This window comes from Carassius gibelio, chromosome B20 (assembly GCF_023724105.1).
Source record: "Carassius gibelio isolate Cgi1373 ecotype wild population from Czech Republic chromosome B20, carGib1.2-hapl.c, whole genome shotgun sequence".
NCBI lineage: Eukaryota > Metazoa > Chordata > Actinopteri > Cypriniformes > Cyprinidae > Carassius > Carassius gibelio.
The window spans coordinates 3,619,142-3,636,992 of NC_068415.1; the positions used below are offsets into that span (position 1 = coordinate 3,619,142).

Below are 17,851 nucleotides of genomic sequence, written 5' to 3' on the forward strand. Positions count from 1 at the left end.
AAAACATTGTGTTGCATTTCAACATGTTTTTGTTAATTTACACTGTTTTGTGAATGAATGCTGTTTGGTTTGCACTAAATAATGTGTGCTGGAGAGGGCAGGCTGCAGTAGTCACCAAGTTTACTTAGCCTTTTTATTTAGGGTAGCATGCTATTTACCTTAAAAATAGAACTTCATTGACATATTAATGTGCAACACCGCATGAAAATCATATGTTAATGGTCTTACTGATAGGCACATGAGCAGTTTGGCTGTACTATCATGATTAGAAGTGAACAGTGTTGGGGAAATGTACTTTTAAAAGTAATGCATAATCATGTTTATTCACGTTAGTCACTTTTTATCAAAAGTAATGTGTAATGTTACTTTTGAGTTACTTTTTAAATCTGGGAACGAATGTAAAAGCCCTTTTCACAACAAAAATGAAATGAGAATATGCCTCAGGCTGAAGGAAGTGTAAATTAATGTCTGTACAGTAGAGGGCGCAGCTCAAATAAATTGCATGAAGAATATGATGCAGGAGAAGTTCAAGGCTATTCAGCAATAACAGCAATGAAACCCAAATGTGTTATTTTTGCTTAGCATGGCTGAAGTGAATCATCGAAGGTCAAAGACATTGGTTCATAAAATGGGATTAATACATAAATTATATATGTTTTATTTGACATTTAACAATTTTTTGTATAATATTCTAAGTTTGACCATTTTTATTCATTTTGATGAATACTGAATCTGTTTTTGTGCTGATGAGATAAGTAAATACATGTTCAAATTTAGTCTAGAACTACAGTAACATCATGTTCACACACAGAGCATGCACTTAATCCAGATTTCTCTCAACATGGCAACATGAGAGCTGTCAGTCAAGACATGAGAAACAAAGTATCTCCATTGATAACTGTAGGATGGATTATAAATTTAGCTATCCAACTATAAACAACAAATAACTGTTTAATTGATCGTTTTTGTCATCTTGTTGAATAGCCTCTGCTAAGAAGGATGAGTATCAGTAATGACAGATAATCTAGATTAGGTGAAATTGGATTACTGGATTAAAAATCTAACTACATGTTCAGTCACTGAAAAGCACACCGAACATAAAAGCAGGCTGTTAATTGTGTTTTCCTCACTGTGTAGCTCTTTGGTGAACATAATGGAGTATTGATCCATATTCATGCCCAAAATGGAGTTAAATATGACTTTTGATGGTGAACTCCACAAACTGCCCTATACAGGTTGAGTTTTTTTTTATTTTTTCATTAATCCCATTTTAGCACATGAAGTGCGTTTAAATTAAGAATTACGTGAACACTATTGTGGTTATTGTACAGCGTTGGAATTGTGTTAAAGCTTTACATTGCTATAAAACCGACTGAGCATAGCATCCAGAAGTTTGCTGAGTTCACCGGACCGTGATGCTCCGTTTGTAACGAACCTTTGACTCGGAACTAATGAAGAGATTAAACGGAAACAAACGATGACAGAAGTTAAAGACTGTGTCAACGAGCAGATGCTGTAGGCCTATGTACAATCTATTCCTTTAAATTCAAGTTCGATTAAAATAATGCATCTAGACAGGTCTTTTCTGTAATATTAGTAGGCCAATTTTTAACGAACTTCATGTTTACATTAGCTGTTAATTATTGTCCTTTTTTATTTTTTATTTATTTTTTTATTGTTTATTTTTTTATATTAGCCTCTGAAAACCATTTTGAGGCCTTTATTACGGTTTTGTGAGTTTTGGTTTGTGTGTGTGCGCGCGCATGTGTGTGTACGCGCGCTACCGTTATCTTGGCAGATTGTTCTTTTAATTAACGCTCATTTTTGCGCATCTGGCACGTGTATAGATTTAAATTAATTTTTAAGATTCAGCTTAGTTCACTCAAGGAAAAATAATATACTGGCGGTCAGTGGTGTTTGTTTAGCCTACTTTGCGAAATTAATTTGCAGTTGGTCATTTGTCAAGATAGCTAGGCTACTACATTTGGCAGATTTTTTGACAGATCTGGGGTTGGTAGGAGAAGGGAGTGAAACTGTTGAATGTAAGTAGTTTAAATCCTTCTCGTCCGTTTTTAATAAACAGTTTCAGTGATTGGAGTCTTTCACTGACCATTTATTGATTGTCCTTTGGACGGTAACGAAAAGAACCGAACAGCCCAGACAGAGGCCTCATCGTGGGTTTTTTCTAATCATATTGTCTTTTTACAGCTAACTTTTAATGGCATAAACTGTGTGAAATGTATGATATATGTATCTATTTACCCTGTTAAACATCTAATGAAATTAACAAAAAAAAAAATCCCAAAAGAGAAAATTAATTTAGTGCACTTGATTAAATACGCCAAACACCACGCGCTGAAACTGACGCTGCGCCCCTCCCCCTCAAAATCTATTAGCATATAAAACTGTGAGTGTGTGTGTGTGTGTGTGTGTGTGTGTGTGTGTGTGTGTGTGTGTGTGTGTGTGTGTGTGTGTGTGTGTGGTTAATGTAGGTCACATCGATGAGAACGGCATACTTTGTAATTATAATTATCTCGTAAACACCTAATTTCGTGTTTAACAGTGTAAAGAGCCGTTACTTAACGGACGCCGACACCATATTGAGCTTCACTCACATACTCAACTAGATCAACTTCATTTGGCCCCTTTTCAAAAAGACTACTACACAACGTAAAACAAACAATATATTATCAATATAAAGTGCATGAACTTAAGTTTAATTAAAACGTTTTTTATAGCTTGTCCTAGATTTACACTATATTTATAGCAGTCAAAAATTTAGAGGTTTGATAACTGGTGTCAAACTTTGTTTAGGAAAGGGGCAACGCACTAGCAAACTGTTTGAGAGGGGTGTTTTTTTTTTTTTTTTTTTTTTTGAGAAAGTCTGTTTTTAATCATCAATGGTGGTTATTAACACGTGGTTAAATACAAAGATTGAACGATTACAAACTTAGACCTTCCAAGTTGAACTGCTCATAAATTAGCCATCGTAACTCTGTAATTGGATGATTTTACTATGTTTACACACAGGCTACTGATATTGCTATACTAATTTTTTCGTATTTAAAACTTTATTGGTAAGCCTGTTGTAACTGTCCTTAAACGTTTGAGTGTCTGCCAAAACATTTCGATTTTAGGCTATATTGATATTGTTCCAAATTAACTGAGGTTTTAAGAGTCACCCGCATATTTGCATTAGTTTATGATAGTGGCAGCCAGCTGCCAGTCACAGTTTGTGACGCTTTTAATCCAATGTTAAATCAATTACAGTCAACTCTGGGTCAGTCTATACACTGGGATGGACACCTCCTCTAAAGTTTCATTTTGCATCTGTTATTTTTATTTCTAATGTTCCATGGATTGGTGGTGGATTTACGAGGTGGAACCATCTCGAGGAGCATCCAGACCGAACAGATGGACTCGAGCACTGACCGGTATAGCGTGCATATGTGCATCCGCTGTTTGGCGCGTTAAGCCCTATTAAGACCGTCTACCGTGCAACTGGTGCTTCGCTCAATCCCGCGAGCTCTCGCAGACTACACAAGCGAAAGCTTCTAATCCCTCACGTGAGAGGACGGGTTCTCTCGCGCTCACATCGTGTAATTTACAGTCTGCCTGCAGGCCTTAGATATCTGAAACCAGACCGTGTTATTTCATAAGAGCCTCCTGCTGGGCGATTCATTTCCACAGTCACCTCGAGACAACAACCAACTCGTTTTATTCCATTATCATGTTTTTGTTATTCACTATTGAGTTTACGAACCATTTGTTGGCTTTCTTTGGCTATATTCGCTAAGATTTTATTAGTTTAGTCTGCATTGTGCAATGTTAATCTGAAGTCATCTTGGTGTTGGGTCTTCAAGAGTCATAGTTTTCCTTTCCTTTCCTGTTTTGTTTGCCAGAGAAATAAAGAGCCAGTGATGTAGGCCTGCTCAGTAATGTCTACTTAAAATAACACAAGTCGTTTTAGCTCGCCCATTAAATGAAAATAAAATGAGGCTTCCCTTCTCTCACTGTAGTTTTACGCGTAAAACATTTATGAAGCGGAATACGTCAGTAGTAAATGTGTATGTTTGTGAGAGGATCCTCCCTTTGCGCGAGACACCGGGCGCTCTAGGCGTCTCCGTCCGCCCTTCTCATGCACGAGGGCGCGAGCCCGCGGTGATGGCGGTAATTTGGGTTAAATAAGGGAGCATCAGCTTTTTAAATGCTTAAAAACTGCCAAAGCTCTCATAGACACAAAATCCTAAAGACTCGAGTATTTTGCTGCTGGGGAGGGAGGAGACATTCAGAAACACTGAGAATGAGGCGAATGACTTAAACACACATATTTGCACATGAGCAGGAAGTGTTAAACGTGATTAGAGGTTTTATTTTCCTAGGAACAATCTTGGAATTTTTTTTTACATGCTATTGGTAAAACTGGTGTCCAAAACTTTTAATGCACCTGTGTGGTTCTCAAAGCGTAAATTTGACCGACAGGCTGATTTGAGCGATGACCCCCCCACGCGCGCCCCACTCTTCATCCTAAACGTGCACAAAACACTTCCAGCGTGGGTCAGACCGTCACTGTCCCGGTTTGGTTAACGGCGAACAGAACAGAAACATTAAATCTCGATTGGATTGGCTGCAAGACAATTAAACTGAATCTAAATTGACCGTGCCTCGACGATTTGGTCAAAAGCCATTACTAAACTCACTAAAGTATCTTAAATAGGCTACTAAATGAATTAAATAATAAAGTGGTAGAATTATAGTAGGCTATACAGCGGACGATAAAGTGGTATAAATAGGCTGTTTGCATTCCATGGTATAAAAACAGTCTTTCAATAATTCGTAGATTTAATATTATTCTGCTGTTTAATGTTCTTTGTGCAACATTATTTCCAAACGAATTGTTCGATTGCAATAATAAAAAATGCATTCTGTGATGATAAATAAAAAAACGTGAAAAAGGAAATATTCGTTCTACCATATCTATCTGCAATTAATTTTGCTTCCATGCAAGTGTCTCTCATTCATTTAACCAGAAATTAAAATATTTGATAAATACGGATTAAGACCACACTGTGAAGCAGTGAAATAACAAAACAAAACGTTTAATCGTGCAATCCAGATTACAATGACACAATACATCGAGTTAAACTTACGTGCTGGTGAAAAAATCCAAAAAGCAGGTAAATGGTAAAGCTGCGAGGAAAACAGAGACTAATAAAACTGGCCCTGCTAAAGAAAGCACAAACGACCTTAAAGAAATGTCCACAAAAATCATCAAAAATGTTGAAAGCGCACTTGGTTCCTTATTAGGCGAAGATACAATATTTATTCCGTGTCTCCAGGGATGAGGCTGCTCTCTCTATTGTCCTCCCTTTCCTCAATGCTGATGCTTAATTTTCAAAACTTCTATATTACCAAGGGACCTACGACATCAGCCGGAGAAATACCCAGCAAGTACAAAATCCGAGCCAGGGAGCGCTTTGTGCAGAGGGGAGGCATTTCAGCCGCTTTTACCGACTGCGCGAGGCGACATTTCATTTTCACGCGCTATTTTGGGGATTTTTTTTTTCTTTCATTCGTCCAACAGCGCGAGGAAATCGGGTTATTGGATCGCGAGAATGTCAGCCACATTTCCGGGACTGGTGCACGACGCGGAGGTATTTAAATTCATTTTTATCACATCACAAAAATCGTTTAATTTCATTTCATTTAGCGTAGCATGGCATGGAGGGAAATTAAGATTACTTAGCACAGTGGAATGGAAATATACCATGTGTTAGTTTCTACTGAAAATGGCTTTTACTATTAGTTTGTTTTTTGTTTTGTTTTTTAGTGGCGAATATTTCTCTAGAGTTCATGTTAAAGTCTCTGCCATGATTGGAACCGTTTGCTCGTTCTTTTTATGTATGTCATAATAATTATTAGTGGTGCAGACTCTCTTGTCTTGTGCTTACCTGCTGTGAAACGGCCGTAGACTTGGCACAAAACTGCTTTTAATAGCGATTGCACGGATGTAGTAATAAAAATATAGTCAAATAACACACACCGCGGAAAATGATAGACAAGGGAGGGAGGGAAAAAAAAACGCTGTGAGCTCGTGGAGCAGTTTGCAGTGTGTTTCACGCACTCCCTCCCAGGCACGGAGAGATGACATCGCCGTCAGGTACTTTTCTAAAGACACTTTGAGCTGCTGTGTGTGTTTGTGTGTTTGGGGAAGGTTTGAGTTTCCGCCGCGTGAGGAATGCGCGCGGATCGCTGCGAGCGCGTGTAAATGACATCCCTCATATTTTTCTCTTTTTTTCCCCGCACAGATACGTCACGACGGATCAAACAGCTACCGTTTGATGCAACTCGGATGCTTGGAATCTGTGGCCAACTCGTCTGTCGCTTACTCTTCATCGTCTCCGCTTACATACCCAGCTACCGGAACCGATTTTGCCTCCCCGTATTTTCCCACGAACCACCAGTACACGCCCTTACACCACCAGTCCTTCCACTACGAGTTCCAGCACAGCCACCCGGCCGTGAACCCGGATGCGTACTCGTTAAACTCTCTCCATCACTCGCAGCAGTACTACCAGCAGCTCCATCACGGCGAACCGGCGGACTTCATCAACCTTCACAACGCCCGCGCGCTCAAGTCCTCGTGCCTGGACGAGCAGCGGCGGGAACTGGGCTGTCTGGACGCGTACCGCAGGCATGACCTGTCAATCATGAGCCACGGCTCTCAGTACGGCATGCACCCCGAGCAAAGACTGCTGCCCGGAGCGGGTCTGGGGCTGCCGCCACCGGGGGCCGATGACCTACAGGTACACCATTTCTACCGTTCAAGCACAAAATACACACACTCAACGTGTCACCACCGCCTCACACGCGCGCAGGCTGCAGAGAAGTTGACGTCTTCAGGGATGTTGCATAGTCACTTTCACTGCCCGAACAGAAGAAATGATTGCCCGAGGGCTTCGACAAAAAAAACCTTAGAAGTCAGGAGAGACTGAAAGAGAAAAATCGAGGCCGAGCGATCGCTTCTTCTCGGCCTTTTCGTTTTCGCCCAACATATTAATTTAATAACGAACCATGCATTAGTATTTTGAAACAGCTAATTAAAATAAACTGATAAGCAAGGGGAAAAATCGCAAAAAAAAAAAGTCCGTCTGACGAAAAATCGCCTGATTGGCAGAAATGCGTTATTTCCCAACATGTGAAATAAGACTTTTTAAACCTATATTTCGAAACGCTGGGAAACACATTTTTTTCAGTTGATTTAGCTGGTGGATTTTACATATTTAATATAGTGAATATTGAGAAGTGTGAATTCGGCGGCGCGTATGTCGGGCCTCGCTGCTGTAAAGCCGCTGTTTCTTTTTCCTCCGTTAAAAGGCGGATTAAGGGCTTGAAAAAGTGCGAACAAAAGGCAAATCCTCCGCAGTAGAGCACCGTAGTTTATCCAATTTAGGACTTAATGTCAATCAACTGGTTATTTATGCACAGACATCTGAAACAGCTCAAGTTTAACCGGTGAGTCGAAAATATTTCAGAAATCAAAATAATTATGCAATCCTTTTAATCTTTCATTGCGACAGTGAAATTGAACAGATAAAATGTATTATGCATTTGAGAGAACATATTTTATCTAGAAGATTACATTATTTTTTACTGAAATAAAATTCTAATAGAGTATTTAAATGATAACAGATGTTATCCAATTTATATAATTAATAGAAATGATTTATTTTAAATATTAGATAATAGTGTAATAAGATACAAATGAGCTAACTATAAAAAGTGTAACTGTAAAAATTGTATTGCTTGGACTTATAATAAAAAATAAATAATTGTTGAATAATATTTTTTTGATTTGCCCGTTATGTTTTACATGGCCTGTTTAAATAATATGAAAAAATAACATCACCAATATATCCTACGTTTTCTATTTTTAACATTTTGTTTTGTTTTGCAATAGCATAATTTGTCAGGAAACATTCTGAAACTGTTTTAAGCAATTTTAGCAGAGATGCAATTTTGTAGTGTATTATTTTATAATTTGGTTTTTATCATTATGTATACTTTTAAATAATAGCTTCACATAAACTAATAAAGTAGCAAAATATTTTAAAGTTTAGACGTGTTTTCTACAAAACAAAATCGTGAAGACTCATTTTATTATTGCTGTCGCGTGTTCAGTAACATTCTGCACATGCACGCACGCACACACACAAAAAGGGCCACATGAGAACGGACACAAAAACACAGAGAGCAACACATACGTCCCGTGAAAAGGTTTTGGACCTTTCTTTGGTGCTGAATGAAATCGTGCGCTCGGTGAAGGCCGCGGAACAGATGCGGTCAGTCTCGTGCACACAAGCGCATCTTTGAGCCGCTAAACAGATTTGGCACGCGGAACAATAGAAGCTGCCGCACCTTTAACACGCACACGCGTAATTTATGCCTGATCCGAAGGGTTTGTATATTGATTTTATAATCACTTTAACTGCGGGAGAAAAAAAAAAATAGAGCATGAGTTTGTTAAAGGGTTATAAGAGCACGCCAGTATGGTGTCAGTATGGATGTGAGCGTGTGTGGGTGAATATGTGTGCTTTTTTTTTTTTTTGAGACTTTGTGTCTGACTTGGCCTCCAGACTGATCGTGTCTCGTGAGACGGATTAACTCTTTTCTTTTGATGCCATCCAGTGTTCCTTTGGCTGATGACATCACTGATAAGAGAAAGCAAAATAATCTGTTGGTTTGACATCATAATGTAGTAGGCCTAACAGGTTCCGTTACCATTGCAACTTAGCTACCTGTAACCACGTGGTCTGTTTAATGTCACAAGCCTCGTCAAAACCTAAATACTGATCATCACCATGGATAAGATTATTTTATTATTGATAATGAAGTTCGTATATGTTTGTGTGTTTGTCTAGGGATCTGTAGACGCGCAATGCGGACTCGTGTTAAATGGACAAGGTGGAGTGATTCGGAGAGGTAAGGTCACAACACATCCATGTTATAAATAGAGAGCAAGAGAAGCACACACTCATTTAATTTATTTTATAAGGTGTTTTTTTTATAATTATAATTTCACTAACGTCAGTCTTGACTGTTAAGTATAATTTGAATTATTATGGTATGATTACAGGAGACTAAAGTAAATAGGAAAAAAATAACACCGTATACATTTATTTCTTTCTTTTTTTTCTTCTTCTTCTTTTTTTTTTTTTTTTTTTTTTGCATTTTTTTTTGCATTTTTAATAGCCTATGTATGTACCGCTTTCCAGTGACAAGCACAATGTTTTAATATTTTAGCATAAGCATTTTAGCCTCTTTCATTTAAAGATAGGCCTACTAAAAATCAGCGTTGGTTGTATTCATTTATGAATCCAAAAATATTTTTTTAAATCCAAAAAATGTAATAGTAATATTTTAATAAAAAATTATAGGGAAATTATTTATTTGGAACATTTTAAAATGTTGTCTTTCCTTTCATTTATGCATGTCAGTGAGCAGGCCTACTGTTTTTTAATTATTACTGTTGCTGAGAGAAACACACCTAAAAAATAATAGAAACAAAGAAATAATAAACATTTCAGTACCGCCAGGAAAAAAATTATAATTTTGCATCATTAAATGTATATTACATTTTCATATTTGATGCCATTTTTTTTTCTCAAATAAAAAGGTGCAAAATTAATTTTAACGTATTATATCTGAAAAGGCCAATCTCTGATGTAAACAATTATTAGTAGTAATATTGTTGGTGTTTATGTTGTCCTAGACGTTCGTATTTATTTAAAACGTGTATTTACTGGTATTGAAATTAAAACTATATCTAATCTCAAAGCATGTTTATTATCTCACGTCGCTATTCAGAGAAAATAGATTAATTAGTCAGAGACTGCATAATTAAGGAACTATATATATTTTCAGAAGTTCAAACCCCGATTAAACATAGCCTACATTTCTCTTGGTCATTCTCCACTGAGAGTATCTCAGCAGAATTTCAGTATTCTCTGTCTGTCTGCCGCGGTATTTTGTAAAACCGCGAGTCTTGAGCGGATGAATTGAATCGTGTTCCGCGTTTCTTAATATTTTCTTAATATCAGTCGCATCTTTGTCTGTCTCTTCAAAGCAGCAGCGGATCGACACACGCACGTGTGGAGTTTGCCATAAAGCGAGCGGTGTCTCGAGCGCTTAATTTTTAATAAACTCTGTCTAGGTGTTGGGCTCACCATCACTTCCAGTTAATGGTGTGCTGGATTTAGCCGCGAGCTCCGCCGCTCCAACCATCACAACCAATAATCATTGCTTTACCTCGCGCTCCGGTATCGATAGCTTCTCGCGCCTCGGGCACACGCTTTGATATGTTAATGCCGCGCGCTCCAAATTCAGTGGAGATCATATTAATGTTGTTCACACTGACTGCAGCTTTGGCTTCGTTGAATATTCAGATAACCTTTTTCAAAAGAAATCAGTCAAGAAACGAGGATCCTACTTAGAAAAGTCGTCTGTGTTTTAATCATGATTATCCCTCTTAGCTTTCAGGAATTTTATCAAGCTTCACCCCGCCTTTACGCACGCGCACGCGCACACACCCCACCGTTCTCTCGCTGTGCCGGGCGCGCGCGCCTGTGTGTGTGTGTTTTGGGTGGTGATCGTGAGGCGCGCGCCGTAAACACACACCACCGCTACAGTTGAAATAGAAACAGAATGACATTTGGCCTATGTCTTTTTTCCTTTAATTTTCGTGGCAAACTCGCAAAAAGTGCTTGATTCGCTTTGTGATCGCTCGCGCGCTGCCTCGGGCTACTCTCCCTCGCGCTTAAATACCCGCTATCGCCTCTGGGCCCGGTGCGCGCGACCAGACTACCGGCAATAGCTCTTTTTCAATTGCCCTTGGCAACATAAAATACAAACTACTTTGAATCAAAACATTTTGGGTGGAATTAATGTGAAGTGAACTTGCATGCTTGCAGAGATCTTGGGTTTGTCAGAGCGCTTTAGGGTGACTGATGAGGAGCAGGTTAAAGGCCCGCTAGCCAGACAACTCCTTCAGGAAACACACACGTTCACACACTCAAACACAAATGCACACACGTGGCTAAATAAGGTAGATGATCTTTAAAACGTAAATTGATGTGGTATGGATCTGACATAAACAGTGCTTTATATATAAATACGTACTATTTAATATGCAATTAGATGTGCAAAACACTAATGTACAAAACAGAATTATTCACACAGGTGGTTGATTTGAAATAGATACAATTATTTTAATTTTAAAAAGTTGTATGCATGCTTGTTCATATTTCACTACATGGAATATTTGCACTCGTTTGTCACGCCACATGATCTACTGAAATGAATAAAGCAAAAAATGTTTTAAAACTCAAACTACCTACAGTACATAAGCTTGTTTGTAGATTCATATACATTTCAAGCTCTTGGACACGTTGTGTGTCATCGGCCAACTGCGTAGCTTCACTGCATGCATGGTTTTAGAAATAGTTGCAGAATAAAAAAGCATTATGAATGATTATGCATCATATTAATTTGATTTCTTTGCAGTTTTATTAAGTTACCAAAGCTTGCATATGGATGATTTTCTCATTTGTGACCCCCAACAGAACATGCAAACACCGTCGCGGTCATTTCCTAAGGTTTGACGTTTTGTGGTTTGTTGTTGTGCACATGCAGGTGGCACGTGTGTAGTGAACCCTACAGACCTGTTCTGCTCTGTACCAGGAAGACTTTCTCTACTCAGCTCTACCTCAAAGTACAAAGTCACCATCGCTGAAGTCAAACGCCGCCTGTCTCCTCCAGAGTGTCTCAATGCCTCACTACTCGGTGGGATTTTAAGAAGGTAAGAGATGAACTTTAGACACATGAAACTCATGCACATGTTTGGAATATTCAAGTGCACCTGGAAGCATGCAGTTCTGAACCAACTAAGGCTTTAGAAAACAACGTACAGTTTTACAATTAGTAAGGCATTGAAATATGAGTAATAAAAATAAAGGAAATTCCTATTTTTTTTATTTAGTTCATTGGCAAAACAAATCCCAAGACAGAAAGGGGAAAAAGAGACAGTACATGGAGTCCTGGACACTTAATCCAGAGATAAAGAAGAGAATGTGGCTGGATGTGTTAGAGAGAGAGAGAGAGAGAGAGGGAATGAGAACAGTGAAGCTGAGGTTCCATTATTGATGAGGGACACAGAATGGAGAGCAGAAATGAGGACAGTGACAAGAAGAGAGGAGAAACACACACATTCACACACACTCATTTTAAAAACAAAAGCTCAGGTTCATTAACGCCTGCAGAAATAAAAGAATTCACATAAAAACATTCAGAAATTTAGTCTGTACAAGGGAAAATTGAATACTGGTTGTTGAATAAATATTTGATTATCCTTTATACACATTATAACTTGAATGAAGCTGATGCATACACAAAACACACATTGTGATGCTTAATCCTAAATATTTTTTTAAATCGCACCTTTGAAAAAAATGTAAGGACTCGTTTTAGTTAGTTTAGGTTTATTAATTTAAAAGCATTTTGGAAAGAAACAGACGGCAGCTAATGTTCTACAGTGGATATGAAATGTAAGATGTCAGTTGCATGTAAGTGTGTTGCTGATGGACTTTCTCCATCTGTGTGTGTCAGGGCCAAGTCAAAGAACGGCGGTCGGTGCCTCAGGGAGAAACTAGACCGGTTGGGACTCAATCTCCCAGCAGGCCGCAGGAAAGCGGCGAACGTCACGCTGTTGACCTCTTTAGTGGAAGGTATGGAGTCATTAGTGTTTTATTTTTTAAATGATGCTGACTATTATTTATCAAGTTCATGATTGTTTTCATATGAGCGTTTCTGACATTGAATACAGTCTTGATTTGATGCTAGATGTTTGTACATTGACTCATTTAATGAATTTTGTTGGTTGAAGTTGTTTAAAGAAAGCAGAGATAGAATATGATGCAAAATGTGAGCAACTTGTTTATATTTTCGTTCTATTTTATTTCATATCTAGCTATGCATTTTTGCAATTCAACAGGTTGTGAGTGTGATATTGATGCATCTGGTTTAGTTTCTATATATGTGTTGTGGATGAGCTCTTATTAAGATTGAAACAAATCTATTCTGGCTTTAAAGAAAACGTCTCAAAATATTTTTAGTCTACAGTCAAAATCTCCATTACTCAAGGGAAGAGTTAAATAATTAGAATGGTGTGAGACAGATTGATGCAACATCTATGCAATTTTTTAGGCAGCATTTACAGATTGAAGTGATTTCCCTGCTCCATACAGCCCTCATCTTCCTCCTCTGTGTGTGTAGGGGAAGCGCTCCATCTGGCTCGGGACTTTGGTTACACCTGTGAGACAGAGTTTCCCACCAAAGCGGTCGGGGAGCATCTCGCCCGCCAGCACACGGAACCAAAGGAACAGAACGCACGCAAGAAAATGGTGCTGGCCACCAAGTAAGACAGCATTTCTTTACTACATTTAGCCAAATGTATTTATGCATACCGCTTAATTGGATAGACATTTGAACTTGAAATGATACATTTCTAAATGAAACCTTCATATGCAACAAATTTGCATAATCTAGTGCAGGCGATCTTCATAAGAATTTGTATTCAAAATGAGGTTTTATTATTGAGGATTGGAGGAAAGGATACGTGTTTGCATGCATGTAACATATGAAAACTAAGATCTCATTAAATCTGCTCTATGCATTAATTATGAGGACCGCTGCTTTGGTTTGCGTTTTGGATATGCGTCCTTGTAACTGTTCGAATGGCTGTGTGTCTCTGCAGGCAGATCTGTAAGGAATTCCAGGATTTGTTAAGTCAGGATCGATCTCCTCTAGGTTCCTCTAGACCAACACCTATTCTGGACTTGGACATTCAGAGACATCTTACACACTTCAGGTATAAAGCTGAAACCTGCATGCAAAAAGAGAGCAAACATCCACCTTACAAAAAAATAACCATAAGACTTTAGATTCATGACCGATACAGGTAACAAAAGTGCAGAAAATTGTAAAACTATTTGCATTCATAATTACAGTTATAAACTAAAAGTATATGGTAAGTTTACAATATCAAGCAGCAAAACTGTAAACGGTTAAAATTACTGGAAGTCCTACACATGCAAGTTATTAATAAGGTGAATATGCTAATGCAAGTATTTGTTATTAATCACCATTTTTATTATCTTTTTCTTAGTCTGATCACGCATGGATTCGGTACGCCGGCGATTTGCGCTGCTCTTAGCACCTTTCAAACGATTCTTAGTGAAATGCTTAATTACCTGGAGAAGCACTCAGCCAATAAGAGCACGGGAACGCCGGACACCAACCAGATCAACTCCAACTCGGACAAAACACTGCGCAAAACCACCGAGCCACAGACGAAAGACGGTAAAATCGAGAAAACAGAATGACTCTGACACAGGAGTGGCCACTTTCCCACTTCCTGATCCAAGCCCTGATGGGCGGGCCTAGTTCAGGGCGTGGCTACTGGGGGCGGGGTTACAGGGTTTTTATTCCATATGCGTTTTATTTATATAACTGGCATAACTTCCTATGACCTCAGCTTTCCCTGTACAAGACTCTATCTGTATGTACAAACCAGTCACGTCAATCTCAATGCCCGACGAACGCGAACCATTTTCGTTATTTTCTAAGTTATGGAAGAAATTATTTTGCTTAAAGTTTGTCTGTATGTAATTAGTTTAAATGATGATTTTAAAAATGCAATATCTTTTATTAAAAGACTCACATTCCATTTCTGGCAAGACCTAATTTGAGGTCAGTTTGAGACTGTAAATTATTACAGGTAACTTTCCCTGTTAGTTACTGTATATTGTGCATGTTAAACTTTGTACACCATCTGAAACTGACATTGCCCACTGTTGTTCCAGAACACAAACTCTTGACTGCATTTGTAAAAAAGTTATAAATAAATATATAAATTCAATCTTTCCTTGTAGGCTTTGAACTACATATATGAAATAACCCTTCATGCAAACTACTGGTGTTCAATAAAGCATATTGCTCAAAGTCTTATATTAACTCAACTGACTTGACTTGAATTCTTGTGCTTCCTGAATACAAATCATTATGTGCATTTGTAATTGATTCGACACAGACAACTCCTTATTGATTGATCAGACACACACTTCCACCTAACAACCTGCTGCAGCCAAAAAATCTCTCACCTGGGTCTGTCCTTCATTTTAAAGAAGTGGTTTTTACCCAGACAAGTCTTTGGCTGACCTGCCTTGCTGGCTTTTCATCATCCTACTTCAGAGCAGCTTCTCAATGAGCCTGAAGACCTTCATTAGCTGGTTTAGGTTTAATAGATTTGTAAATAACTGCAGGAAAGTATGTGCTTTACCTCACTCATTTACACACTTATTTCATTCACAAAGAAGGAAAATACCCTGTGAAATCATTCAACAAAACACCGAGGAAATACTGAGAGAAAATTAAAAGGCAAAAAGACAGCAGAAGCAGCTTTATTTATACAATTACTGCATTTTATTAATTCTAAAAACAATCACAATGCAGCTAAACTTTACAGTTTGGACTATTATTGAATACATAACGAAAAAAAAGGTTGATGTAGAATAAATAAGCTGCCAAGCAGAAGAGATCATTAACTGCACAGAAAGACCAACACGAAGCTGCACCGGAAGGCTTTACAAAGTCAATAACCGACTGACAGATCGATGCGAAGCTTTGCACAAGATAAAAGAGATGCGCATTCATATTCAGATTTTATTTTAGAGGAAAACGCTGTCTGATCTCAGTACTTTCAATAATCAGCGACTAGTCAACGTTAACGAATGTAGCCTAAATAGCCTTTCCCAATAACACCATCTTAGGAAAACCCAAGCAGCCTTGACGCATAATTAGCGCATTTATTGATCACGGTTGTGTTTTATCAGTTTGAGCGGTTCTAAAGCATGTGTGACGTTCAATACATAAAGTTCCGCTTTAATTTTAATACGCAAGCACGTGGACTCGACCTAGTTTACGCGGTGAGTAATTAATTGCAAGTTTAAAAAGTAAAATGCAAATGAAAAGTCCTCATGAGGAAAACACAGAGAAGCCAGGCTACTCACAACCAAACAATTATCACTTATTCTCTGTAAACAAACCGATCAAGTCAGACTGTTCCAACCCAGCGGTTCTGAGTTCAGTTATCATAAATAATAGACATAACAACTTTATTTAGATAAGACAAAGGTCTAAATATATTCCTACATAGGCTACACTAGATGTTAATATTAGCCTATAGGCTGTAATTAATGCTTTTGAATTAGTGTAGCTACCAAAATGAGTCCAAGCACATTTACTTAGCTCCATATCTAGTGACCATACCATCGATTTTCACTGTATTTAAACAACGATAATTAGCAAAGCTATGCACATTAAAATAATAATAATAATAATAATAATAATAATAATAATAATATATATATATATATATATATATATATATATATATATATATATATATATATATATATACACACACCTTCAAAGTACCCAGTAAAATCAGAGTTACCAATAAAAAAGTATTATATATATATATATATATATATATATATATATATATATATATATATATATATATATATATATATATATATATATATATATAATAACATCATTTTATATATAATTTACATAATTAAATAATTTATTATATATATATATATATATATATATATATATATATATATATATATATATATATATATATATATATATATATATATATATATATATATATATATAATACATTTTTTTTTTTTTTGGTTATTCTGATTTTACTGGGTGCTTTGAAGGTCCAATGGGAAACGTGTTTGTGAAGACTATTATTAAGCATCTGGACTTACCTCTTCGAAATTAACTCAATGGATAATGGATATTTATCACGTTACTCGCGCGCCATCTTCTGGCCAGCTTTTATAATGGCAGCGTATGGTTGAGCTCACACACACATGCACACACACTTAAAAAAAAATTATAAAATAAATCTAGTGTGCATATGAGTTTTCACATATTTTATTTTTATGAGGCACATTTTAATTTTAGTGAAATTAATGTGCTTACCTATTAAAATATAAAATGTTATAATTATTTCCTGAAAATGCCAGAGATGTGTTTGTGCGCATGTGCATGAGAATCTCTGTGTGCTCATGAGTTTTTTGTGTTCTGTGAGAATTTTAATGTGTGATTATGTTGAATTCTAATCAAAGTCTTTGCAGAATGAGCATACTTTCTCTCAAACTGTTTGGACATCTGTCATGGACTCTAGACATGCCCAGAGTAAGTGTGTGTCTGTGTGTGGTTCTGGCACTTTCTATGTGGCAGCGGGGCTGCTAAAACATTAATCACAGATTATTTTCACTCTTCCATACATCAGGCAGCATCTTAATGGCCAATAAAACAGATCTGAGAAACTGACACGAAACTGGGTCAAGATCAGTGAGCTCAGTTAGTCTCAAACAAAAATGTCCCACAGTATACACATTTAGTAGATTTAAATCATTCTGGAAAATATTAGGACATGTAGCAGAATGTTGACAATGCACATCATATTTCAGTAACAAAACTGGAAAACTGTGTATTTCTAGTGACCTAGTGACCTCTTGTTACCGGTCTACATGAACAGAAACACTGGATCACTGCTGCACCTGTCAGTCATACTACAACAACTTGTATGTTAGTATCTATTTAAATATAATAGTCTCCAGTTTTTACATGTGAGATTATAAGTTAAATTGTAAGTGCTTGTGTTGAATTTATTACTGAACTAATAATTCTAGCACTGAAATTAATT

At 37.3% G+C, this 17,851-nt stretch overlaps 1 protein-coding gene across 4 annotated transcripts in view; it reads left to right on the plus strand.

Moving 5' to 3' along the window:
- LOC127983639 (transcription factor AP-2-delta) overlaps nt 1–15,069 on the plus strand; it is a 45,178-nt gene extending 30,109 nt beyond the window's left edge. For 2 of the 4 annotated variants that reach the window (XM_052585837.1, XM_052585835.1), the window contains exons 2-8: nt 6,309–6,806; nt 8,922–8,982; nt 11,692–11,857; nt 12,664–12,782; nt 13,330–13,471; nt 13,811–13,924; nt 14,222–15,069. In XM_052585837.1, the coding sequence (XP_052441797.1) occupies nt 6,342–6,806; nt 8,922–8,982; nt 11,692–11,857; nt 12,664–12,782; nt 13,330–13,471; nt 13,811–13,924; nt 14,222–14,438 (1,284 nt within the window). In that variant the 5' untranslated portion in view covers nt 6,309–6,341 and the 3' untranslated portion in view covers nt 14,439–15,069. Of the gene's footprint in view, nt 1–5,453; nt 5,655–6,075; nt 6,161–6,308; nt 6,807–8,921; nt 8,983–11,691; nt 11,858–12,663; nt 12,783–13,329; nt 13,472–13,810; nt 13,925–14,221 lie in introns of those variants that run through there. The other 2 variants (XM_052585836.1, XM_052585838.1) reach the window with 2 other exon arrangements.
- The last annotated feature ends 2,782 nt before the right edge of the window (nt 15,070–17,851 follow it).